Source organism: Coturnix japonica, chromosome 1 (assembly GCF_001577835.2).
Source record: "Coturnix japonica isolate 7356 chromosome 1, Coturnix japonica 2.1, whole genome shotgun sequence".
NCBI lineage: Eukaryota > Metazoa > Chordata > Aves > Galliformes > Phasianidae > Coturnix > Coturnix japonica.
The window spans coordinates 48,527,670-48,555,310 of NC_029516.1; the positions used below are offsets into that span (position 1 = coordinate 48,527,670).

The window sequence follows — 27,641 nt, forward strand, 5'->3', positions numbered from 1 at the left end:
CACGTTTGCCTTTTGCTCCCCAAAGCTTAAATATTCCTTGCCAACCTTCCCAGACTTGTAAGTTGCACCTCCTTTAGAAGATAAAGTGTTTCAATAACTGAGCAGCACCATTAACAGCCTACCTGGCTTTTCTAATCCTTTAAGAGTTAGAATCTTAATAAGTGAATTGCATCATGTGGGTGCATCTGCTTATCACTTCCCTACCTCATAATGAGGATTTTTAGCTATTTAAGGAGGTTTAAACCTTTTGTATTATGTTTGTGGCTGGCCAGCAGCACAGCAGCCAACCCAGACATAATTCTAAATGAATGTTTCCAAGTGGAAACTTGGAATTTGAATTCAAATGACCTTACCTCTTTTTACTATTATTTTTATTCTTTCCAGTGTGCGTTTTTCATCTTGCTAATTCTTAATTCCTTCAGTACTTATTACTGCAATAAGCCTAATCCTGTAAACTTGCACACCTCGAGTGTGGGACCCATAAATATTTTTGCAGTTTCTCTGGGGTAAATCAGATGGAACTGGATCTCCCATTGCCTCGTGGGAGAAAAATTAAATAAAAAAAACTATTCAGTGTTGATGAGTTTATGTCTCTGCTGCCCTTGAATAACGCTCTGTCCTTTTGTTCCACTTCAGGCTGAGTTCTCTGAGCTGAACCTGGCTGCTTATGTCACCGGTGGCTGCATGGTGGACATGCAGGTCATGAGGAATGGCACCAAGATGGTAAGGTGAGGAGCACCAACTATTCTTGAAAACTGGATTTTCTGGAGAGATCTGGGAGCAAGCAGGATAATCTCAGGCTCTGACTTAGCATCTGAAGGAGAACAACGCAGTTATGATGATTAGGAGGTTTCCCAAAAGATGATGGAAAGTTTGACTTGATACTGGTGGTTTTGTACCAGGTCTCAATTGCACATTATGCCATCTAGTCATTGATTCCAGTCCAGATCCTTCATCCCTCATTTTCAGGTTATTTTTAGCCTTTCACCTCCTAATAGAGGGAGAGATTATTAACCTTTATTTCTGTTGATTTATGTCTCCTGTTCTGCCAACTGTCTTCCACTGTAAACAGTGCTTTGCACTCATTAGTCTACCTATGTTAGATCCTGACACTGGTAGACCATTTTTGCAATAAGCACAAAGCCCTTCTATGAATGTGTCTTCTCATCTCAATTTGTCCCATAAATCTCACCTTTTATTTGCATGAGATCCCCCATGCTTTAGCCTTACCCTGATGTATATCTCACAGGTAATACCTTATTATTTGGTGATGATTTTCCCTGCTAACATTACTTCATAATTTGCAGTTATTGCAAACAAAGATTCTTCACGAGCAATGCTTTCCCAATCACAAGTCCAATTCATTTTACTAAAGTGATATTTCTTTTCTTTTGGACACCAGGGTGCCTGCAGTTTTGACTCATTCTTACCAGTCCTATACAAAGAGCAGCGTGGGAAGTCATATTTGTGTATGATGGAAAATTGCTTCTGTTTACAGAGCCTTGATATTACCTTCCACTTTATTATTCCCAAGCCTACATTTCTGTCATTAAAACTTTCAAATCTGTATTTCATTTTTGGGCACAAAAGCTTTTCTGTATTTGATTGAAATCTCATTACCGTTCCCAATCCATTTTCCAAGCCTCCCTAATTCTTTTTCTGCCTTTTCTTTTTTGCACTTTTTGTGTATATTATATCTTGAAACTTAACAATGTTCTCACATTTAGTTGACACTTTTGTTTACTTGATGCTTGTTCAGAAATAGGTATACAAATATCTAAGATATCATGCAGGGAGATTTTTGAAAGGGATTATTAGAGCATATGAAAAATGGAGATTCTGATAGTGCTGAGCTCAGTTTCATTTCTCAGGACATTTCCAAAACACTGTCACTGTCAGTTAGCTGTGACTGTGGTCCATGAATTCATTGCAGGCCTTGACATCTCTTAGAACGTCCACAAGTCTCCGTTCTTTGGCACAGTTACAAGAGTGTCTGCAAAAAAACTGTAAATGTCAGGTCTGTTATATCCATTTGCTTTCTCTCAGCCCATGAATGTCTGTTTCTCAGTTAAAGACAGCACACATCCCATGAACCTACTGCTGGAGCATCCATCAGACGGTGCACAGCATTAATGTGCTCTTTTGTTCACTTGCTCACTATGCTGGAAGGCTTCCCAAGAACCATTTCCTAGGTTGATCACATCTTCATTTTCATTCCCATGCTTTTCCTCCCAAAGCCATTCATATGTCTAGTAGAAAGTTCATCAGCTATTAAACTGAAACTGAAGACAAAATTTATTCCACAGGAGTGTCTGAAGCATGGTGTTCATGCTTCTGCTCGTGGTTAATGCACATACATAAAAACTAGCCTCATGTGGCTATTTATATATGAAGTATATATTTACATATATATAAATGTAAATTTTTTTGTGAGTGGCAGCAGTTCAGCTTTTTATGTTTACATCTGTGAGTGCCTATGGAAGAGGATTTGGCTCTGCTTGTGTAGAGATGTGTATAGCATTTCAACACATCAAGCTACTGTCGATGCTGTAACCTCCGAGAGCACAGAGTGGTGGCAGATTGGTCTAAAAATAGTAAATACAATGCAAGGCAGAGGATTTTAAATCAATGAAACAATAAACACTTTTGTTATTTATAATAGGAGTAATAATAATAATAATAATAATAATAATAATAATAATAATAATAATAATAAAGCAACTACTTGGATTTCCTCTCCAGTCTTGTATAATGTTAATTGAACTCTTAGCCTACTAAATTGTGTCATATTGTAGCAGATCTCCTAACTCCTTCTTTAAACAGGAGACTTCCTATCATATGGTAAAATGAAAGCTCTTTCCTTGCTGATCTCTTGTTCTTTTCTGCCACCTTGGATTGAAGTTGTTCTCCTACACCTTGTACCAACTGACTTGAGCTGTGCAAGGAAAGAGCTACCTGGAAAATAAATCTTCTTTTGTTGAGAAGATATAAGCATTGTTGGCAATTACAGAGAGCGAGGAACTAGAAGTATGTAGACCTCCACAACTACTAGTCCATGTATCCTTAAACAAGAAACTATTAGTAAGTTTGCAAACAACACAACTGAAGCAGGCATTACTTGCCTTACTTAGATTTAGTAAAAATGTGGCTCCCAGTGTTTAATTCTGCAATAATGAAACTCCTTTATCTGTCTATTAAGTTCTGTACGTCTGTAGTATAGGATGATTGAGACAGTCTAATTGAAACGTAGTGCTGGAGATAGGAAATATTACCTAACAAGTCTGCAAAATTGCATGTGTTTCCCTGTGCCATTTCCACTACAGAACACAGTGCACTCCATTCAGCAAGATTTATTCACAGTTAGAAAACAAAGAGCTTGTGGTGGAACATCTCATGCATTTTCTACCATTTCCCTATTTCAGTGTGTGACCTGCTGCTCTTTTGTCTTGACCAGGGACTGAGCAGAGGGATTAGCAGGGCACTTGGGGCTCAGTCAGAAGAAACTTCTATGTCTTGGTCCTTGTTATCCCAGCACATCTTTGGGTACAGTTGGTATCAGAGATTCCCCAGTGAAATCTCAAATATGGGAAACAGGAGGTGGCACTTGTTCATCCCAGAAAATCTCTCACTGACTTACAGTGACTCCTTCAACAGAGAAGGAGCCTTCCTTTGTGCAATGAATGAACCATTGTGGAGTAATTAAGCAGTGTGGGGAAAAAAAACATTAAGCATGGGTGATGTCTGTTTTTAAATTGTTTGGGTGAATCCTTTATCTTCCTTCCACAGCATCCACAACTTCCTGTTTTACAGATCTACAGACATAGATGCACACACACACACTCACACTCATACTGAACTGTCTGGAGTTTAATGTACCTTAGAAAGCTCTTAGGTTGTCTCATCTCTGGTGAGTTTAGATGAAAAGAGTGGGATTTTTGTTTCCATTTGTTCTTCATTTCCCTGAAGGGCCTTTTTTACCAACATTTCCATAGTGCGAAAAGGCTGTCAGTGCTGGCACTGCACCCATTCTGAGGTGCATTTATACTTTCAGGATATTATAAAAGTGTCTCAGTATAAATGAGAATTTGAGCTGTCTCTGCTTCTGACAACACTTAGACTACTAAACTATGATCTCAGCTTCTGCATTAGATTAAACACAGTTCTGTGTTTGCCTTTTGGGCTTTACAAGGCTTCAGCTATTAATTCCAGTAGATGTGGGACTAAGGCAGGGAAATACTGGAAATCTGGATGGTTTTCTTATATAGGGAATACTAATGTCTCTGAGAGCATTTCAGACTTTTAAAGATATAAATTAATCATGGGCCAGACTGCTCTCATCTCCTGTCTCCTTGTGGAGCTGGCTCTTTTGCCATTGGGGCGATCATCAAGGGCAAAAAGCACATTTTGGTATGTCTACATGGGACCTACCACTGTGATGCCCTGTTGCAGACCTCCTTGTAGCACCACAGTACAATGGCTGATGGACTAAGAGGTGCCCATCATTTAAAAGAAGAGGCCCTGTGTGGAGCAACAGCCCTGGCAAGTAGAAAGGAGTGACAAAACAGAGAAGCAGAGTGAAGCCAAGTATATGGGAAAAACCCTTTCTATGGGAAAATCCCTGCGATGGGGTGGCATTTAATCTTTCAGGACTTGCCTAAGTGTGGCTACTCAGTGTAAAATGGGTTCCAATGAGATGCATCCCAGAGTTCTGAATGAATTAGCTCATGTAGTCGCCAAACCACTCAAAGTTATTTGAAAAGTCATGGCAATCAGGTGAAGTCCCTGGTGACTGGAAAAAAGACAACATCACACCTATTTTTAAGAATGGTAAAAAGGATGACCTCAGGAACTACTGACCTGTCAGTCTCACTTCCATAGTGGGAAAAATCATGGAGCAGATCCTCCTGGAATCTATGCTAAGGCACATGGAAGAAAGGAATGTGGTACAGGAGAACCAACATGGCTTTATCAAGGGCAAAATCTGCTTGACCAGCTTGTTGGCCTTTTTTGATAGTATGCTGCTTTAATGGACAAAGGAATGTTGTCATCTATCTGGACTTCAGTAAGGTCTTTGACATGGTACTCCACAACATTCTTCTTTCCAAATCAGAAAGATATGGATTTGACGGGTCAACTGTTCAAAGGACAAAGAACTGTCTGCCAGATTGATTCCAGACAGTGTTTGACAATGGCTCTAAGTCTGGGTGGAGATCAGCGATGAGTGATGTCTCCCAGGGGTCCGTGCTGGAACCAGTACTCTTTAATACCTTCATCAATTACACTGACAGACAGGTTGAATGCACTCTCAGCAACTTCGTTGACAACACCAAGCTGTGGGGTGCAATTGACACACCTGAGGGATGGATGCCATTCAGAGAGACCTAAACAGGCTTGAGCAGTGGACCCAGGTGAACCTCATGATGTTCAGCAAATCCAAGTGTGATGCCTTGTACCCAGGTTGAGGCAATATCCACTGCCAGTACATGCTGGGGGATGAAAGGATTGAGTGCAGCCATGCTAAGAAAGACCTGGAGGTGCTGGTAGATGGAAAGGTGGACACAAGCCACCAGTGTGTCCTCACAGCCCAGAATGCCAACCATATTCTGGGCTGCAGCAAAAGAATAGTGGTCAGTAGGTTGAGGAAGGTGATCCTTGAGGAAGGTGATCCTTGCACCTCTACTCTGCACTGATTATGACTCATATGGAGAACTGAGTCCAGATTTGGAGTCCTCAGTGCAGGAGAGATGTGGACCTGTTGGAGTGCATCCAGAGAAGGGCCACAAAAATGATCCATGGAATGGAACACCTCTTCTATGAGGACAGGCTGAGTGAGCTGGGGCTGTTCAGCCTGGAGAAGAGAGGGCTGTAAGTGAAGAGAGTGTGGCCTTTCAGTACCTAAAAGGGAGCTGCAGGAAAGAAAGGGACAGACTCTTTAGCGGGTCTGTAGTAATAGAACAAGGGGAAATGACTTCAGGCTTAGAGAGGGAAGATTTAGGTTGGATATGAGAAAAATTTTTTCTACAGTAAGGGTACTTAGGCCCTGGAACAGGTTGCCCAGGGTCTTTGTTACTTTGTCCCTGGAGACTTTCAAGGTGAGGTTGGATCAGGCTCTGGACAAATTGATCTAGCTGGGGTGTCCCTGTTCATTGAAGGTGAGTTGGAATAGATGACCTATAATGGTCCCTTCCAACTCTAGGTCTTCTATGATTCTAAAAACCTGTGTGTGTTATCCACCTCACATCCTGGGTGCTGTGCCTTCATCACTGACAGCTGTAGTGTGGTCATGAATGCATTGTTTCTTCATTTTGTTCCTTTAATTAGCACTGGCTTTCCCATTTTTAGCTACTTGGTGCTTATACTAAGCTATGTGCACTGATAACAGGTCATCTGCTTGTTGAATCTCCATCCCACATAGACAAAGATCCAAAAGCACTCTTTTTTCCCAAAAGGAATTTTGATAAAAAGATGAGTACAAAAAATCCTTTTTCATTGGTGAAATGGGGATGAAACTGGCCATCCCAGCATCTGACAGTTGCTTGTGGATCCCAGGAGATGTACTTGGGCTAAAAAAAGTCTTCAGCTTCAGGATGCAAGACTTGATATGGTCACCTTCCTGATGCAACATTTCCCATTGCAGTGGGTTCACCTACTCCACCAGGCTACTGATAAACTGCTCTCTGAAAGAGACATTTGAGTTTTCTGCTCTTCAGAGACCATGCTTTCTCACTACACAGTAGATTTTCAAGGTTCTGGACAGATTTGGCGTAGTTCCGTGACAAATGAGGGGGGACCCATACCTCAGGAAAGGGGGATAGGGGAAGATAGGGAGATCAGCTCTCAGTCCATTTTATCTTTCCCTCTGAACAGAAAACAGAAACAGAATAAAGAGGTCTTCTGGGAGCTGTAATTCACCTTTTCTCTTCTGAGACAGGTACCCAGAACTGTTGACAACACATGGAACTGGAACATTAACTCTTAAACTCCCAGTACACTACATGATGTTATGATGTGGAATACTTAGAACAGAAATCATAAAACCACAGCAGCTGCACGTCACTAGGAGGTGGTTATTTTTTTGCCTCTCAGAGACTATTCACTCACAGGAGCTGGTGATTCCTCACAGTTCTTCTATCAGCAGAATATCCTGGAAGGTCATGACAGTTGCTACTGATCCTGGTTGCTGGTGTAGGACATACGAAAAATGATTCCTATGTGGGTGAAGATAATATCTTCTTGTTCCTCACCTGTCTGTCCCCCTCCTCTATTTTAAGCCGAAAATAACAAAGAGCAAAGAAGTTATGGTGTGTTTTTATTTATTCTCAGTTGCCTCCATCTCAGCTCCTGCTGCTGACCAGCTGCTTGGAGGCCTGTTTCTCCCACTGGGGCTTACTGATCTCCCAGATGAATAATGTCCCCCTTCACCTCCCCAGCAGCTGGCACGCATCCGACATGCAGGCAGGATGCTGACAGATATTGGGAAAACATTTGGCCTGCAGACAGCTGCCAGAAAGCAAAAGTCACACTGAGCAGACAGGGGTGGGGAGCATCTCCGAGACTAAACTGTTCCCTGGCCCCTTTCACATTTACAGCAATTCTTTCCAATAAGAAGTGTGTTGCCAGGGCCTAGAGCGCTCATTAATTAGTTAATCCTGGACTGGACACAGGAGTGATTAGGAACTGTGGTAGATTTTTTCAGCCTTGATCAGCTATTTTTTTTCCATTTCTGCTTTATTTTGTCTCCTTTCTGCAGGGGTTTTTACTATGGCTTCATCTAGGAAAGGACAAATGGAGATGTTAAGGGCAAAGTCATGCTGCACCTGCACAATACTAGTTGAGTTGGAGCCTCGTTAACTATCTGTTGCTTGGACAGAGTGCAGCCTCAGCAAGCTCTTGGATGGCAGCAACTTGGAGGGTGGGAAGCTTTCGTGGGCTAATGAACCACTAGGCGCTAGTGGTGAAGTATCCTAATAGCTCACCGGAAATTAGTAGCAAGAGTGTAGCTAATGAGACACTATTCACATCTGGAGTACTGTGTCCAGTATAAAAAGAACACTGATAGATTAGAGTGGACCTGGATCTCCTCCTGTGAAAGCTTTGGACTGCAAGTGTTTTAAAGGCAAGCTGCTGCTGACAAGTGTAGCTTTTATTTCCCTGAGACGTCAACAGGATCTACACAATTTTGTCAAGGTCAATCAATACTGAAGTAAAACATGAAACAGACTTCAGAGATTGCAACAGAAAAGGCTGGAGAGGGTATGACATGATTTTATAGCTCATTAACTATTGGTCTTTTGCTGAGTAGTGAATCAGAGCCTCTTCCAAGGTGTCCTTGTCTGTATAAAGACTGTATAAAGACTGTATAAAGACCACGATTCCTGTTTCCTTCTGCTTTTTCTACATTGATCTCTCCCACATCCCATGGCTTTCCCCAAGACATTTCTTGATCACACTGCCCCCAAAGACTCCATGTTCCTCTTCTTCAGCCCAATAAAGTTGGGCCTTTCTCTATTCTGTGTTTTACTTACTTGTTTCTCAAGGACCAACTCTGCCTAATCTTACATTCATTCTTTCTTTGAATAACCACAGAAAGGTTTACTTCTTTCTGTGGAAAATGGTGTCATGAGGTTAAGACTGAAAATGATTTTTTTTATTAGCAAATTACCCATTGCACCATAACATCCAACATAACATCAACACGTAAGTAGGCAAAAATGTCATAGATTTCTTATTACTTTTCAGTAACTTAATACCATTAACACACAGGTAAAACAAAAATAAAAAAATAAATGAAACACTTGCTCCTATTTATAAATGCCATTTTAATTAGCTCTCAGATACCTGAGGCACTGCATATTTGGAGGGATTACTGCTCTTCTCAGGTAGTTGCAGTCACTTTGTGTTTGGACTTATGCCACCAAAGCTTGCCTGAAGGCTCCATTAATTCCCAATAATGCAAAACTTATTGTATCGTATTGCACAATTACACACTTTTCTTCCTCTCTATGGCACACCAAGCTGATAGGAAGGATGTAGAAGAGAACTTAGTAAAAAATGTGTTCATTAGTAGGAAGGGTCAGCAGATTGCATGAAGTCTCTTTGAATAACAGAGAAATGACAGACCCTGAAATAAGGATGTCCTTCATCAGTGTTCAAGGAAGATCTTTTCCTTTTGATATGAAGTGCCTTTTAAGTCAGGAAATCTTAAAGAGAGAAAACAGAAGGGCCCATCCTTCTCCCAGAGCATATGCAAAAGCTGCTCTGAATTCTTCATGGTGCTGAGGTGTCTGAGTTGGCTGCAGATGATTATTCACCATTGGAGATGGAAGGGATGCATAGAGGGTATTTTGACAACATTATCTATTCTTGTACATTCTTTCTTCATGCCCATGAAGCTTCTATGCTTTGGAGACAATAGCTGAAGGGACAGGAAACATGCTGGATTCCTGTCTATAGTCAGAAATAAGAAATATTAAATCTCCTTATGGCACTAAGACTCCCAGCAGGATTTGCTGTCATCATCTCTTCTCTATCCATTCACAGTTGCTGGAGACTTGTTTTCTGCAGAGAAATGTTGGTGTTCAGAGCTGATTCTCTTCTTATTGTTCAAGAAGTTAGAACCAGAGTCATCGGAATATCAACTGCTACTCCTGAGATGTTTAACATCCATAGTCATCATCAGTGATATCTTATGTTCCTTCACTCGTGATGACAACATTACTGAGACAGATAACACTGTCACAGATTTAAGAGTACATGAGTCCAACCTAAGAAATTACATTCTGTGGTCAGATCTCTTCCTTCCTGTAAAGCATTAGGTATTTTGGATCTGGGCATTATACTTGGATTGGTCACGGAAGTATAATTTTACCACTAAGAAAGCAAGAAAACTTCAAAGTACACTGGAATGAGTTTTATAGAGACTTTGTTAAATGAAACTAGCATCTCACACAGTTGCACCAGAGTCCTGGCTCAGGATTGGCAGCATCCACAACTCCCTCACAGAAACTCATTAGCATCGAAAGTGACTAACTTTGCTGGTCTGGTTTCAGTTACCAGGAGGAAAGGCAAGTTGAGTGGCTGCCATGGTCTGTGGCTAGGTTCTGGGACAAGAAGGCAATCATTGTAAAGGGAGGAAAAATCATGGACACCTATAAGAATTGCCTCACCCAAGGGGTGGCTGATCCTGTTGTGCACCACTGACAGGCTTGAGCCATGTGTGGCTGTTCCATCCATCAGAGCCTGCAGCCACATGAATTGAAAGGATTTCTCCATTCCAGAGGAAAATGAATTCTCATTAGTTATTTCCTAGAATCACCAAGGTTGGAAAAGGCCCCTAAAATCATCCAGTCCAACTGTCTGCCTATCACCAACATTTCCATGCTGCTTGGTACAACATCTAAACACTTCTTGAACACTTTCTGAGACAGTGACTCCACCACATCCCCAGGCAGCTTGATCCAGCACCTGACTCTCTCTCGAAGTATTTCTCAGCATTCAACCTGAATCTCCCCTGGTACAACTTGAGGCCATTCCCTCCAGTCCTATTGCTGCTTACATGGCAGAAGAGGCCAACCCTCCACCTCACTACAATCTCCCTTCAGGTCTTTGTAGAGAGCAATAAAATCTAGTGAAGACAAAGGGCTTGTGTTCCTCTTCTAGACCTGATGGGCTGGGGTGCTTAGGACCTCAGCACAGGAGGTGGTACTGAGTTTGGCTCTCCCAATGCAGCAGTGTTTCAAATGTGGGACTTCTGCCTAACTCATTTTCTGCCAAGGTTCTGAACTTTCTGCCATGTGAGATACTATGGGCTTGGTTTGAACTTGCAAAAAAAAAAACCACAACACTTATACTGTTGGTTGTTCCAAATCCAAGACTCACTATGTTAAAGATTTGCACTTTGTGAATGAGGAGTAGCTTGCAAAAGTAACCTACAGAAAAGCATGAATCCTCTTGTGTGAAGCAATTAAGCCTTTTTCTCTGCATCTCATGTGTACTCCCATTACTCAGTTTTCACACTGCCACTCCTACTGCAATTATTTATTTTCCTTTTACTGCCTGCTGTCCTTTCTATCCTCTCCTCACACATTTTGCCACTGGTTTCAGCTTCCACTTTACAGACATCTACAGGCTCCCGGCTCTCTGGCTGATGTTTATTCGCAGCTAGTCCCAGACCCTGCACTCCTCTGCCTTGTTCTCAGTATCCATGGGAACATCATCATTGTCCCACAGTGCAAAAGAGAGATTCAGCATCCACCTTCACTTTAGAGATTCACTCCTCATCTGCTATGTGAAAGACTGCCCTGCCTTCCTATACGATGCAGAGCTTGAGAATTGGCTTTTCTATTTCTATTCTGTATTCTTGTGTCCATCTTCTAAGCTGAAAAACTCTTCCTTTGCCAGGATCTGAAAAGACAAGAGCTTTTTTCTAAGCTTTTGGCTGGCAGAACTAAAGCTGCTAAAGGCAGCTTCCCAGCCACTGTGTTCTCCCCTCAGCGGGTGACACTTCCTTGCAGGCTTCCTTCCCATCATGGCACCATGTGCACAGTCTGGGATTCTGGGGAGATGTTCAAAGGCAAAACCAGGTTGGATGTTAGGAAAAACTCCTCCAAAAGTGTGGTGATGCATTGAAACAGGCTGCCTTCGAAGGTGATGGAGTCACTGTCCCTGGAGGTGTTCAAGATCCCTATGACTGTGGCACTGAAGGACATAGTGGGCATGGTTGGACTCAAAGATCTTAAAGGTCTTTTCCAACCTTAATGATTTCATGTTTTCTCTGGGGTGAGCAGAGCAGTAGCCTTGACTATTACATGTGTGGCTAATGATAGTTATTCCCTGAGTCAAGTCTGGGAAAAAGACCTGAGTCCCAGCCAGGACTGGTTCCTTCCTCACCTGCTCTGTAAGCCAAATGAAAGAGGGATGTGCCTGAAGCTCCTGATATAGGCACTACAACTCTTTTAGCAGCTCGATGGAGACATTGAGTCTAGTTCATAGGAAGCTGATGAATCCCTCCTGAAGACCTGTGCCTGCCTCCAGGCTGCTTTCTACATGGCAAGTCCAGAAGAATGGAGCAGCCAAAGCTTTCCAAGATTTGGATTTGCTTGCTGTTTCTCAGCAGGGAGTCAATGCTTGCCTCAACCCTATTGACACCAGGGAGGTTCATAAATCAGCTGCACAGTGATAGCACAGCCCTCCTGATGCTCATTATGCATCTTGCTGCTGGAGGAAAGTACCACCTTCGGTGCCAAGTACATTAGGGAACATGCTGGGGTTTAAATACTCCACAGGAGGGAATCGCAACATTTCCAAAAGTTGGCCTCTTGCATCACAAAAGCAGAGCATGCTCCTTGCCATGCCTAGAGCAAGAACAAAAGCTTGAGGCCAACAAACAAAAAGAACAGCTCTAAAACAACAAAGCTGCTCTGAGTTCTGTATACAGAGTTTGTTGCCACAATCTGGCCCAGACTTACCATCTCCAATTTTCCTGCCAAAATGATGGAAATATAAATAGGGACCATAAACCCAAAGTATTTCCAGCTCATATATCCAAAGGATTGAAATTATAGTCTCTTAGCAAGGAAAATGTTCGAGGGTAGTGAGGTAATGGGACCTGGTTAAAGAGCTCATTTCTCTGAAAAACTTTAATACAGAATGGAATTTTTTCCAATGTCCTTGATGCAACATTTGTTAAAGTATAAAATAATCCCCCATTTCAGAGGCAAAGACCCTTCTATGCCTTCAAGAGTGAACCACTGAGCTCCATTTTGGAAACTGTTTCTTTCCAGTTGCTGTTTCCAGAGATTTCTGAATGGCTCTGAAGGCACAGCATCGACAAGGAATGAGATCTGACTGTTTGCAAGCAAATCTGTGTCCTCTTGGCTTACCTAGAAAGGGCCTAAGGGCCTCGCTTTTCTGTTGATTTGCTGAGAGCTGCTGCTGTTGATAGGAATCCCAACTCCAGACTTACTAAATAATATTCTGGAAGTCCACGCCGTGAATCACAGTGCTGGATTCTGCTCTGGACTCTGCTCATTTGATTAATTACATTACCATGCCTCTGCTTTATTTATTGACTCACAGCCATAAGAGCCTGGGATGTGCTGCGTATGTAGTGAACTGATTAAAGGGGGAATGTATGTTAATGCATGGACGTGTACAATAGCTTTTTGAAATCCCTCATGATCTTCCCACCCACTGGGCATTGCTTCAATATCGAGTTCAATCGTCAGGAAACAAATTTGCTCCCTCATCTGCATAGCACATTGCAATGATCTTGCCAAATACGGCCAAGCTTTTTGAAAGAAAAGAGAATCCCCCCACCAGTGAATTTATGACCCTTGGCTCCCACGTGTGCCTTGTTCCTGTGCATGCCTCAGCGACATGGAAACTGCAGCAGATCTGTTTGACCTCTTTCTACACTCTCATATTTGCAGCTCTATTGGAATATTGCTTTTTTTTCATTAATACTAGGGGTTTTTTAAATTTGTTTTGTTACTTTCTAGCACAAGCAACACATGAGGAGAGGCCCAAAGATGACAACATACATTCATGAAAACTAGAGGGGAAAAATGGAGAAGAATCAGGGATAGGCTGGAAGTGTTACTGAATGTGAAAAGTAGTGTTATTTCTCTGCTCTCTTTCAGGTCCTTCAAGCCTGACTTTGTCCTTATCCGACAGCACGCCTACAGTATGGCATTAGGAGAGGACTTCCGCAGCCTCATCATTGGTCTCCAGTATGGTGGCGTCCACGCAGTCAACTCCCTCTACTCTATCTACAACTTCTGCAGCAAACCGTGGGTGGTAAGTGATGATTCAGCTCTGCTAGATGCCAGCACTGTGAAGCAGATACCTGGGACCAATAGAGCAGTGTAGTAGAAATGTCAAGTCACAGCCTGAAGCAGTGATTGAGCACTTGGTGGGAAGGCAGGGCCAACCCAGGAGAGCTCAGGTGCAAGCCATGCATCTGAGTGACCAGAAAGGGTGGAGCTAGGATCCATCCTTTCCCAAATCTCATTTAAGTGTAGGCAGTGGAGATCCCTACCTAGTGGAGGTCTTTCAAAGGTGAGTACTGTTTCTTCATTTGTTTCTGTGGCTGCTGCTTTTGAGCTTCCTCTCTTTTGTCACAGACTAGGATTGTGCTACCTTGCTACTATCGCTGTGCTTTCTTTCACATTACAAGCACTTAAACTCAATTTCTGGGAGTCTTTCATAGGATGTGGGTTCTCCTGTGCTAAAACCATCATGGGAATTTAGTGGGGCTTGCCTGAAAAAACATCAATGCTACTCATTTGTAACACCTTGATATTATGTGGGGCTTATTTCCACACCTTGAGTAAGGCACGTTTTACCTCTTCCCAGACTATTTGTATCACAGTTATATGATGGCATCTAAATTTCTTGTAGAACAGAATGGTTGAATAATAATAAATAATATCTCTGAGAATATCAGTGAAATGTATTTTGCGCTTTCTTCCTCATTTTTCTGAATGATTCTTTCTTGAAAGGCAAGAGAGGTACAGATGCTATCTTCAGCAAGTAGGTCTAGCCAAAAAGGGAACTGAAAATGATAAAGGCCTTGGGAAGATGCAGAAAGGGGGAAGTGTGCAGGTTCTCTCAGTGGTTGCAGGAGGAAAAAGTCTGTCAAAGTGTTTTTTCATTAAGCCTGAAAGACTGTATCCTGGAAACATCTTGATCTGAGTCAGTTCCTGGGAAGCACAATACTGTTTTAATATTCAAGGCCAGGCTGGATGGGACTTTGAGCAGCCTGGTCTAGAGGGAGGTGTCCCTGTCTATAGCAGGGGGTTGGAACTGAGTGATCTTAACAGTACCTTCCGATCCAAACCATTCTGTGATGGTATTGTATGCTGTGAGCCTCCTTCAACTGTTGTTTAAATTTTGTCAATATCATGCCAGAATCTCAGGAAACATTACAAAAAATATATATAGCATTGGTGTATCTCAGCCCTGAAGTTTGCAATAATTCCCCAGATCTGTTTTATAACAAACTCAAAGTCATCAAGAACTGAGGGAGCAGGAAACCTTGAGGAATAAGACTGGCCATCATAGCAACTGCAAGAAAGAATAAGATACTGGTGCATTTCTTCAGTGCGTATTTGGGTCTTCCAAGCACTTTCATTCCAGAGTAGTCTCCCTGATCACTGCTGCTCCCAGAATGGGAATTTTCCATGCACTCTTCTAGGTGTGAAGCAGGCAGATACAAGCTATCTGGATTTGGCAAGGAGATGCTTCTTTCCAATGTACTCCCCCATAGAAATCTTTCAAATGTTTGTAGGGATTTTCACTATTCATTGAACAAATATAGTTTGGGATGGGATTAATTAGTTCTTGCTGTAAACAATTTATTTCTCTTTACTTTTTGGTTCTTGTTTTCTTGGAATAAGAAGTCTGTTAGTCTTCAGAAGTCTATTATTCTTCAGACCCATGGTTTAAGCCTAGGTGAGTTGTGTAATAAATCAGACTTTTCTTTCATAGTGTTGGGTTTAACCCAGTTTCTATCAAAAAATGTTACTGGTTTTATTTAAAGTCTTCTCAGCTTTCAGCCTTTTGCAATATTTGGATATTTGCAATATTCATTGAGACAAAGGTAGGGTTCTGCCTTTTCTGAAACTGTTGTGGTGCAGTAATGCACTGGGTAACCCAGGTCCTCAAATCCAGAGAGAATGTAGAATCATATGTAATTATGGTTGGAGAAGACCTCTGAGATTATTTAGTCCAACCACCAGCCCATCCCCACCATGCCCACTAACTGTGTCTCTCAGTGCCACATCAACACAGTTCTTGAACACCTCCAGGGATGGTGACTCCTTTTACCTCTCACTTTTCCATCCCTGCCCTCAGTCCCTATTTGAATCATGAGGGTTACTGGGAATGGAAAAGATAGGAAGGGAGGGATCAGCAGTAGGTTTAGTTCAAGGTGTTTTCTATAGTTAGTCTGACTCACTGTGAGCATGCCGACCCCAGTGACCAGACAAGAAGCCTGTGTGCTTTTGCTGAGAAGACAGTCATGTGGCCCATTCCATCTCATTTGTGGTTGGAGTCTGTCAGGTACCAGTCGACAGCTTTCAACTCATTTGTTGTAATTACATTTCCTATGGCGTACAGGGGCCTCAAGTTGTGACAGGCCTATTTTTAAGAGTCTAAAATAAAACAAACTCAGCACACTGTGAAAAAATAAAAGCTAAAACTAAAAAAAAAATATAGAGCTGGCAAGGCAGTGTGGGATAAATTGGTTCTGCCAGTAACTCAGGTCTAAATATGTTCGGTCTGGTTGTGCTGTGCCATGCTTTCCTCACAGGGAATACAGCTGTCTCAGACAACCATCCCAGAGAAGTCAGAGAAACCACTTCCAAACACTTTGGTGTATAGAATGCCTCCTTTATTTCTCCACTGCCCCCGTGCACACATCACCCTCAAAGACAAAAGATTGTAATACACTGCAGTAATCTAAAACCTCAGATGGATCTGAGCTGGCATTTGGCACCACTGAAATTTTATCAGATTAAGGTTAGCTCAGGTAGAGGTTGCATTAGGCCATTTCAGGGCAGAAAGCCTCACTGGCTGGACAGTCAGAAGATTTTGTGATAACTGGGGAGTGTGAGATAGGGACAGAGCACTTTGGTGCACGTTCTACTTTGATTGCAAAACAGGCATCTTGAAATAAGGCATCCGCTTAACAGAGATTACTGGAAAAATTTTGGACATAGCAGTTGAAACACATGAAGAAATGAAATTAAACCTCCTGGGAAAATGTGCTTTTCACTCTCCCTTTTATTTTTCCAAAAACGGTTCCATTTCATAGAAATGTTTATGATTCTGTGGAGGGGGATGGAAGGGAAACTGCTTTTCCTTGGCAATTTGCAACAGTGTTTTCTCAGCAACTGTAATTACAATCAGCTGAGTTTGGCCTTGAGTTTACTCAAACACACAGCCCTGCTTTTTAATGACAGTTTCCAGTACTACACATTTCTTGAAAGGTTAAAATTTGCATTAAGCACAGGCATGGTTTGACATGCACGTTTCTGAGGGAAAAAAAGAAAAGAAAAACACAGCAAGAATCAAATGCTGTGAGGGGACCTCACACAGAGAGAAAGATCTAAGCAATCTAAGTTTTAAGATGATCACAGAACTATGGAGAAATAATGCTCTAACCATCTGAAACACAATGCTTTAACCATTCATAAGAATAAAATTATTGTTTATAAAAGTCATGATACAAAATCCAGTGGGAACAATGCTCAAAGTAGCTCCCTCTGGCCTGCAGAAAGATCTGTAACTGTAAGACAGCTTTTGCATCTGTAAGACTGCAGGTAATTAGAAGTCTTGATGTGTCAGGCACCTATAGAGTCCAAGTAGACTCCTATTATGGGCTGCAGAGGGATATAGGCTCCCTGGTGACCTAAACATTTTAAAAGTATACAAATGGACTTGAGATGTTCTGAATGTATCTTCTTATTTCTCTGGAAATTCCCTGCAAGTACCTTGAAAACAAGCAGCCAAGCAAGGTATTTCACTTGCTTATCTGTTCCAAGTGCCTCAGATCCTGACTTTGCCATGTTGCCTTACCCTATGTTTTGCTCTGCAGACTTGGATGCAATCTCACTAAGATCAGTGGAACAACAGGCAGTAAGAATTGACACCAAAACGTGTAAGGGGCATTTATTTCTGGTTGGATTGCTGACAAGAATATTCCTACCCATCTAAAATGCATTAGGAGTGGTGACTTGAGCTCTATCATCAGGTATCCGAGAGGCTCCTGTACCATGCAACATGCACTTCTCTGCCAATGTCTTGTCCAATAAGCATCAAAAAGGAAAAAAGGAAGGAAGTGACTCATCAAGGTCAATACCAAAGGCAGAGATTTTGTAGATCACTGAGACTCTTGCTTGCATGCATCAAAAGTAAGCCCAAGGAAGAAGTTGGGATGCTACCCATCAGCCACCCAGCTGCTCCAGTTATTATATTTGTGCTGATTTCCTAATGTAACACAGAAGTCACCTCAACATCACAGTGCCCGTGGTTCAGCAGGTCTGCATTCGCACACAGCAAAGGACATGCGCTGCTCTCAGCCTGGGTGTTTTTCTTTTTCTCCCTGTCTCTGTCACATTGTAAGTCATGTTTCCTCACTTTGCTTGTCAAAACAGGACTTTGTTTTTTCTTCTCTAGGATGTGCAGGTCTCATACAAGTAAGGAGAAGAAAACTGTCCTCCATCCCCCAACATCAATACCCTTCTTGCCAACAATAATTATTCTACACAGGGAGTTTTTCTCTAATCTACTGATGCATATGAAGGGGTGGTGGTGTTAGTGATGGGATATGCCAGCTCTTGATGTTTCCTAGGCTTTCTTAAATGCCATATTTTGACACATGAGATTAGTGAAAGAATTCTTCCAATTTGTCTGCAAATCTGTTGGCAGCTGCTGCTTCAGCACGTAGCCTGAGTCTGGCACACACCCTGCAGCCAAAGTTCTGGGATTTTTTTTACATGCTGGTTGCGTTTTTGTTTCTTCACATAGATTGCCCTTTAACTCTCAAAGGAGTGTTTCTTCTCACCTACCAAGACAAGTTCCAATTTCTTGTAGAGAATTGTTTTTGCTTGGACTAGCCCAGGAAGTGGGACAGGAGCACTATCACAGCAGCTCTATCTTTATCTGCAATCTAACCTTGAGTTTGAAGCTGCCTTTTGCCATTCCCCTGAAGTGCCTAGAATGTGTAAGATCAGACAGCGCATACTATTTGGAAGAAATGAGGCTTTCTCTTCTCTTCCTTGTTCCCTAGATGTCTGTTCCCTTCCCCTAAAGTATGCCACCTTCCTCCACTGATAAAGGTGACACAAAGATTGCCTTCAAGATGAATACACCCCTAGCTTTAATGAGAAACTTGGAGGAACTTACATAAAGAACTTACAGTGAGACTTGGCCCAGGCTGAGGGCCTTTTGTTAACTTAACTCAATCTTACCACATTTCAGGGGACTTGGAAACTTGATGCTGTTTCTAAATCACTTTGCAATTAGGACACCGATGGGGAGTGAGTTCACCCATGTCTACCAGCTCAGCAGGAGCCAGGATTCTCACTTCTTGTCCAGCAATCCCCCATCACTTTATTCTCTCAACATTCATGAAAATAATCAAGCTACTGTATTCAGCCTCTTTCCTTTCCTGTAAGACTGGTCTTACCACATCACTGACAGCACTGCCAGTTCAGCACTGTCCATGGGAACAGGGCTGTATCTCTTCAGAGGGGGAAGGGTGTAGCTCTATGCGTGATTGTGAAGAATCATGCATCTGCTTCTAAGATTTGGAAGGTTTTGAATATGTATGTCAATTCTTATTCCCTTATTTGTGCTAACTCTCATACTATCTCTAGGTATCAGGTTTATCTTAGACAGATCTGTTTGTTTTTTCCATCTGATCAATGTATTATGTAGGGAGGCTGCAGACAATGTATGGATTAGTCTGATTATTCAGAAATTGTCATTTTAGAGCAGGAACTCACTGTGCTAAACTTCTGTTGGATCTCTGGAGCATAACTAGAAATCAGAATACTCCTATTGTGGGAAACTTTCAATCTGGCTGGGCACAATCGCAAATAACAAACAGTTTATGAGGATGATAATAATGGTGATAATGATGAAGCTTCAGCTGACAGACTGGGATGATGGCTACCTGGGACATGTAGGTGGGGCATGGCTATGCTCTGCTTGGGTGGATGTTGGGAAACCCTTAGTTCATAATAAGTGCCAGTTATGATTGAAAAAAGTGTCAGTCATGCTTCCTTGGTCTGGTACTCAGACCTGGTGGTCCTCTTGTCATCTTTCTCCCTTAGCTATTCTCTTTCCCTTCAGCGCCACGGGTAGATATGTCTTGCTTTATTTTGGCTGTGGGACAGATACAAAGAAAAGCTTTGGTTTTGTTTCTCTCTGCTCACGAGTGATTTCCTACCTGGTTGTGCCTCTAAGCCCTTTCCTCTAACAAGAAGGGAATTTAATGCTTGTTCTTAGTAGATCTGTAACTAAACCCAGACCGACCCCCTTCTGGCTCCTGAACTCCATCCCTTGGTCCAAGGTTGTGTATACTGTTCAGTTTGGCCCTGGGTAACTAGTGCAAGTTTTTACTTGCTGTTCTTCTCTCCATTCAAGAAAGCAAGGTGGGAAAGGCTCTCCTCCTTCACCAGTACCAAAACACTTTGCAAGCTTTTACCTGTTGCACAATAAGCCACTAACATCTACTCTCTCCATTTTTGTTTTTATTTTTTTGGTCCCCCTCTGTCCCTCCCAAGTTTTCTCAGCTCATTAAAATCTTCAGCTCTCTGGGTCCTGAGAAGTTCCCTCTCGTGGAGCAAAGTTTCTTCCCAAGCCATAAGCAGATGGTGAGTACTTCTGCTTTCTTCTGATTCCAGCATGGGTGGGAGAGAAGCAGTAAATGTGATTTGGGCATGAGAGAGTGGTAGGTATGTTGGGAAGAGCCTCAATTTTTGCTTACAGAGAATTGCTAGCAAGAAAGCTCATCCCATAGAGGACAGAATCACTTTGTTCAGATAAACCGTTTCCCCTCCTGTCAAACTAGAGTTGTTTACAATACATAAAGTATCTGGGATAGGGGCAGAAATAGTTGTTTGTCTTACGTTTGCTTGGTCTGTCATGAGGTTGCCATCCATGAAATATTTATCAGCCTTACGAGGCAGTCAAAGAAAACTGGAGTTCCAAAAACAGAGGTTGTTCTCAGCTTATATTGTTTCCTTTGCCCTGTGGCTCTGGTCTTCCTACCAACACTGAAGCACCTGGTGTGCCACATGGCTGCTGGGCACCATACCAACCTCTTAGGGCACCTTCCAATGGGAGATGCAGAAATGCCCACTGCAAACTTGGTGTTAGTTTTTATCACTGTTCCGATACTCTGTGCACTCTAACTAACCATGCTGTAGGGTAAGCAGTTCATTCATATTGCACATGTACATGATGAAGGTAAGTACAGTCATACTGTGAAACACTCAAGTATGGCAGTGATGAGAGCTGCATGAGCATTTAAGACAAAGAAATGGATGGTCCTTATGTACTGGGCAAGAGTTGGTTGCAGATCTTTAAGAGAAAGTAATCGATACATCTTGTTGCATTTAATCCTCATTATTTATGAAGAGGGATTTGTGATACGCATACTGTTTTGGGGACAGTTGTGACTTTGGCCATTACTTCAGATATGATATGTTTTGAAGAGTTGATTAAGCTTCTCACTGCAAATGTGCTACCTGGCAATTTATCATTACTTTTTTTTTTTTTGTCTCAAAATCTGATTCCTTTGCATGTAAACACATTTATAATCAGTATCGTAGTTTGGTTTAGTGAAGCACTGATCTTAATTAATTTCACTTATTTGTCATCTGTGTAACTTATCACCAGCTTGCAGATGCTGTTGCTTACTTCCCAAAGAATACAGGAACCTTTTAAAACTGTAGATAATATCATCTGATCATGCACTATTGTTGATGTGCAAGTTGAAGTAATCTGATTTAAATCAGTCTCTTTCCAAACATTTACACAAGCAACAATCTGCTAGGGCAAATTACAACCTGCCCTTCCCAGATGTAGGGGTGGGTGGGAGGGGGGAGTCAGCTTCTTTCTTTTGCCTTGGGGAAAAATGGAATGAGTCTACATAACTTCCTAAGATCTTTCTAGTCGTGTTTTCAGTATCCAGAGCTGAGAGTGTGAGCACTTAAGGCAAGAAAGCTGTAGTCAGCACTCAAGCAAATATATGTGAAACTTGCACACTGTTCATCAGCTTCTCTAGGTATCAGGAATTATAACAATCTCCCTTCCGTGGTCTTTCCTTTCCTTTCCTGGAGGTGTTTTCAAGTTATATGAGTTAACATGGGTGCTTTGCTTGCTGCCCCTGGATCTGTATTTTAATTTAGTTGAAAATGTTTTCTCTCAAGCTTGCTTCTCATGGCAAGAGGGCATTTTTACCCAGCCTTAAGCAGTAAACCTAAAGAAAAGACACACGGCTCTGATATTTCACAGCAGAAAAGATCTGAACAAGGAACCTCCAATTCCTTAGCTATGGGTGTGTACATTTCAACAGTCCCCTAGCTTACTAGGAATAAAAGCAATCAGGCAACTGTTCTTCTAAGGCCCTACTGGTGCTAAGTGACTTAGTCACTATGATAGCCCTGCTCTGCAGTGACCCCCTATGGCCAATTAACAAGTAGGATATGTTAACTTCTAAAACAATTTCTTGTTCCTCCTGGGCTTATGACAAGTCATCAAGAGATCAACTCCAGAAAGGAGGTGGGATTACAGGGTGGTGTCTTCGCCAAAGAGCAAGAATTGCCGGAGTTGGAATGTCTGCTTTGAGCCCAATAAACAGTATCAAGAAAGGGAAGGAAATGAATAAATCCACTTGCAAATCCATCTGTGTACATTTAAAGTGGGCAGAAACTAACATAAGTGAAGCAGAGACAGAATGTCTGTGATAGAAATAAAACCACTTTACTGTTTAGAATAAAAGGACACTATAAAAAGTGAACATTATGCAACATTACCTTAAAAGACAATATACATTCACTGAATATAAAATTTATAAATAACATGGAGGAAAACTGTAAACAGTGCTAGAAAATTTAGCAACAAATACATTCCTTCTGGACAAGATTTTTCACGCAGGTTTGGTTCCCTCCCCAAATTTCCATGGCTATCAGGAACAGCAGAGTGGCTCTGTGAAGGAAGGGTAGTGTCAGAGAGAATGGGAAACCAGTACAGGCAAAGCAGCAGTGCTTAGAGGAGTGGTAAGCTCATTGTCAAGACTGGTAACACCAAAAGAAACTTATTCTAACTAAAAAAGGTTCTGCAAAAGTTTTCCCCTGCCTTTCTAAGCTAGAACAGACATTTTCAATATTTTATTCAAAGAAAGAATGGAGGTTTGTTCCCATGGAGGCTTTTACTTTGAGTCCTTATTGTGAAAAACACTGTAATGTGTTTGCCATTAATCACCCTGAGATAGTACTCCAACCAGCATGAATGGGATATGGTGATACATTTAGGTTTTCAAATAGCCCTATATAAAAGGCCATGTAGTTTTTCAAAACATGAGAATTTTAGTCCTAAACTTGCAGTTCTGTCCCACAGAGGGGTGAGGGAAGCCTACCACAGAAGGGGACCACAGTATCTCAGTGATCCCAAGAGGACTTCAGTCAAGGTACTCCAAACACAGATCTCTTCCTGTTCTCCATCTCTTCCCTTTTTGGAAAGGAAAACTATTCCCTAGGCTTCAATATATTTTTCATACTTCTTATATTTCTAAGGGGAAAACACTCTCAAGCAAAAAAAAAGGGAAAATATAAATAATTATAACTTAAAAAGCAAGAGAGTTTCTAATGATGTTGGCATACAGAGTTGCCTTCATCCTACATGTGCCCAAAGATCATGCTCACATGAAATGGGCAGTTGATAGTTTCCATCTAACCTCTGATTGCAGGGTGAAGTGAGGAGCACGGGAGAGGTGACTTGTGTGAGCCATTGTATGCTCCAGTACCCAGTATTTAAGGGAGAACTTCATACCTGCCTCCTCACATCCCATCTCTCAGTGCCCACATCCCTTATGGTGTATTCTAACAATTGAGAACAATCATAGAATCACCAAGGTTGGAAAAGACCTCCACGATCATCTAGTCCAACCATCCATCTACCACCAATACTTCCCCACAAAACCATGTCCCTTAGTACAACATCTAAACGTTTCTTGATCACTTTGAGCTTTGTCTCACAATGGGAAGTAGTGACTTAGTAGGATAGGAGAAAGGAGAGCAGAGAGAGAAAGGAATAAGTCTTAGAGTCTGAGTTAAAGCCAATACAAGCCACGTTAAGAGCTCCCTTCTACTTCAAGGGAATCTTCAGGCAAGTCCTTAATGCAAGCAAAAACTAAAGCTTAGCCCAAAAAGCACACGTCCCTGATAGCATGCACAGAAACAAAATTAAGTAGCTTCCCAAAAGAAATGTATTTTACTGGATTCTTCCCCCTCCTTTTGGCTCCACGTTTTTAAGTCTTAACTACTCTTTCTTCACACAACAAGGGAAACGATTTGCTACCAAACCCCAACCCTTGCCAGTCTAGCTGTATGCATCTCAGAAATATTTTACCGTCTGCAATATAACATGTGAATTCAGTTTTGTTTTCTGGTAATGTGGTTGCTGTTTTGTTGTTTACAAAGCACATAGCTACATTATATCCTACCTGGGGACACAAGCCCTCATAGCATTAGAATGAAAATATTTTCACAATAATTTGAGTGAAATACTGTGATGTCTCAGCTACAGCTACATGAATCAGTGACAGGTAAAATATGCAGAGCTGCAATTACATGAAAAATCAACACCTCACTGCTTCGAGAGGCATTCTCATTCAGCGTCCGAAGCCATGATAAGTGGCTGCAGCTCAAAGAAACATCAGCTTTGCGAGGTCACTTTGAGCTTGAGAAGCATCTCCAGAACCGCTGACTCCACACAATGCAGACAGTGAGGGTGGAAGCATCCCTGCTGGCCAGGTTGGCTCCACTCTGCACTCAGAACTGAGATGGAGTCCTCGGAGATTTTGTTGGCAGTACACAGCTCAAACAGGTTGCCCCACTGTGTCCAAAAGCCTGATCCCATACTCTGCTAAAAGGGGCAACGCTCTTGATCTGAACCTATGATGGGTGCTATGAAGCACCCTACTCTCCCTCTCATCTCCAACCTATAATTTAGGAGTAGTCACAGGGAAGAGGATGCTTTAAAAAGTGTTCCAAGCCTGAATCACAGGAAAATCCAACAGATTTTCAGTGTGTTGAGTTCTGTATTGCCACTCAGAGCAGCTGGAAAAAAGAAATACACAGCAAACCTAGTTGCCTCCTATACCAGCTCTTTGCAAATGCCCTTTAAAGCTCATGCTGAAAACGAAGCTCTGACACTTTTTGCTGTAACAATTCATCTAGTGAGTGGGGCGTTTCAAGGCATGTACATCTGTCAGAGCACTGGTAGCATAGAAGAGCCATAAAAATGCATCAGGATCTATCTTAGACATCCACTCCTTTCCATTTAGCAAAGAGGCCTCAAACAACTCTTCAACAGTTGAGAAAGTCACTGACTATAAAATGCTGGATTGCCCTGGGCTGGGATCGCTGCAACACTTTCTCCTGCTGGTGGCAGCTCTGCTTTCTAAGTGGAATGAATTGAAGATATACAGAAACTTAAGATAAATAATCATAATAATACAAAAATGAAGTTAAGCATAATCTTCTCCCTGCCCAAACCCTCCCCATTCAAAACTCAGTCACCCATTTTGTCAGAACCCCTTCTTCACCATCATTAAAACTTAAAATACTTTTATTTGATAAGAAAAATTATATTATAGTTTTCTTAATAAAAAACAAAATAGAACAAAAAAACTTCTCCAGTCAACAGCAAAGCACAAGACAGTAAGGCTCCTCCTCCCACATCACTGCAGGACACAGTATGAGCACATGCACAGATCTATGCTTTACAGTGCCTAGAGGGGGAAAACAGCACTTGACACAGAAGGAATCCTCTGGGCAGCTGAAATGTTGTGATCCCAGCCAGCACTTATTAGGAGACCACTCTTCCTTGCCTACCCCCCCCCCCCCCCCACATACACACTTCCTCTCACCATATAAACAAACACAGCTAGTGTAGCTGCAGGGAGGAACTGTGGTGCTGGGGTACAGAGGAAACATTGACTGTAGCCGCTACTGCAGGTACACTGGAGCTTCAATATCTTAAGAACAACTCACTGACTCGGAATGTCAATATTTCTGTCTTTAAAACACAATCAAACCATTCTTTTGTTTCTAACACCAAAGAATTTCCACGTCCTTTCAAAAATAGCTTATGTCATTATGTGTATGTATTTACATCTTAGTTCAGCAAAACACTATTTTGGCAATAGATTTTTTTATAGTAAGAGCTCTAGCAAGTCTCCCCTTTCCCTCTCCCGTGTGACTGATTTACAGTCGGTATTTTTGCATGTTTGGCTTAAGGTGTTTACAAGCTGTTTGTGCTGTTGAAGCTGAGCTGCAAAGAGATCAGGGACCAACACTGTTCAAAACAGGATGCCACAGCATTTTATCTGCTCTGCTGCAGGTGGATTTACATCCCTGAACACAGGGGACGAGGCTTTTGTTTTTTAAACAACAAAAATACAAAACACTCTCTCCTTTGTTCTGGAGAAAGCCAGAGCTTTAAACGTGCTGTTGCAATCACGCTGTGACTGCATTAGATAGGACAGTCAGCCAACAATGCTTTTACCAGATGATGTGGTCAGACACACCAGGTGAATTTCTCCCACTGCTGGAGTCAATCACATTGCCAATCTCTTCCATAGAGGAGGATTTTTCTTGGATGTCATTTTTATCCAGAGTTTAAGCTGGGTTTCTTTTCAGTTTGCTTCATCTGCCAATCTGATTAATGAAACCTGTTTTCCTTTAAACAGATTTGTCTACGCATTTTCAGCATTTAGTGCATGAAGAGGGGCGAGGGGAAGCCAGCGCACAGAAGAATACAGTGCCTGATCGGCATAGTTTTTAGATTTTTTTTTTCCTAAAAAAATAGAGATTATATTGCTACAGCTAATGATACGAGTAAGAGAGCAAGAGCTCCTTGGTTTGCTTTTTTTCCTCCGTTTTTCCCTCTGGTGTGCAAAAGTAAGCTCCCAAACGTCATCTGACCAAAACGAGTGGTATCAAAAATGGAAAAGGTAACTACTACAAATTCAGTAAGGTAGCACAGACTTTTTTCTTTCCTTTTTTTTTTTTTTCTATTTTTTTTTTTTTTTTTTTTTTTTTTTTTTTAAGTGTTCGAAGTGCTAGAATTTGCAAGAAAACAGGCACTAATTTCATTGTCATCATCATGATCGGGTAAGAGTTAGTGTCCAAAGGAAGATCAGCCACAAGTAAGGGAGAGGGAAGATAAAGAAGGTACAGCGTGCTCAGGGATCTGTGGCATTGATGATCGTTTTATCTGGAGGTGCCCATCCTCTATACCAGCTGCAGTAACCTTCCACCCTCTGGATGCAGGCATAGTGCTTCGCTTGGTGTCCTGAGTGGCCGAAGTTGGAGAGCATGTCTGTCCAAATGCACTCATTCTTGGAGGTGGCAAAGCAGGGCAAATAGTAGCAGGGCCGAATCTGCAATTGCAAAGAGCAAACCAGTGAGGCGACACAGAACCTTAATATAAAATGCCTTTCTACCAGAAGCAAGGGATTAAAAATTCCTCTCCTTAGAACCTCACTAAATCAAAATTCAGCCTCAGCTTACTAAGTATGTAAACATGTGCTTAACTTCACATACACAGGTAACTCCAGAGTCAAAGAGGCTTCTCGGGTATAGAAAAGTTGAGCTTTTTAGCTGTGCTTTTGCAGGCCTGAGGCCATGAGCAAAATCTTGGTACTGCCACCAAGCTGCCTGGTTTTAACTATTCAACTTGTCTGCACAAGAAAAAAGGAAAAAAAAAAAAGAAAAAAAAGAAAAAAAAGCTGGCCATTTCTTGCCAAACATTTAGTACCTGATTTCATTCATCTGCAAACGATTCTGTGTGGATTCTAAAAGGCTTCCCTAATCCCAATTAAACTCTAACATGGAGTTACA

The 27,641-nt window shown here is 41.8% G+C and overlaps 2 protein-coding genes across 2 annotated transcripts in view; one reads left to right on the top strand and one right to left on the bottom strand.

Annotated features, from left to right (window-relative positions):
* The window catches only part of SYN3 (synapsin III), a 191,556-nt gene that overhangs the window by 42,163 nt on the left and 121,752 nt on the right, over positions 1-27,641 (top strand). The window contains exons 4-6 of the mRNA XM_015863657.2: positions 637-728; positions 13,641-13,797; positions 20,295-20,384. Coding sequence (XP_015719143.1) covers positions 637-728; positions 13,641-13,797; positions 20,295-20,384 — 339 coding nt within the window. The remainder of the gene's footprint in view (positions 1-636; positions 729-13,640; positions 13,798-20,294; positions 20,385-27,641) is intronic.
* TIMP3 (TIMP metallopeptidase inhibitor 3) overlaps positions 22,475-27,641 on the bottom strand; it is a 36,340-nt gene continuing 31,173 nt past the window's right edge. The window contains exon 5 of the mRNA XM_015863707.2: positions 22,475-27,181. Coding sequence (XP_015719193.1) covers positions 26,984-27,181 — 198 coding nt within the window. The 3' untranslated portion in view covers positions 22,475-26,983. The remainder of the gene's footprint in view (positions 27,182-27,641) is intronic.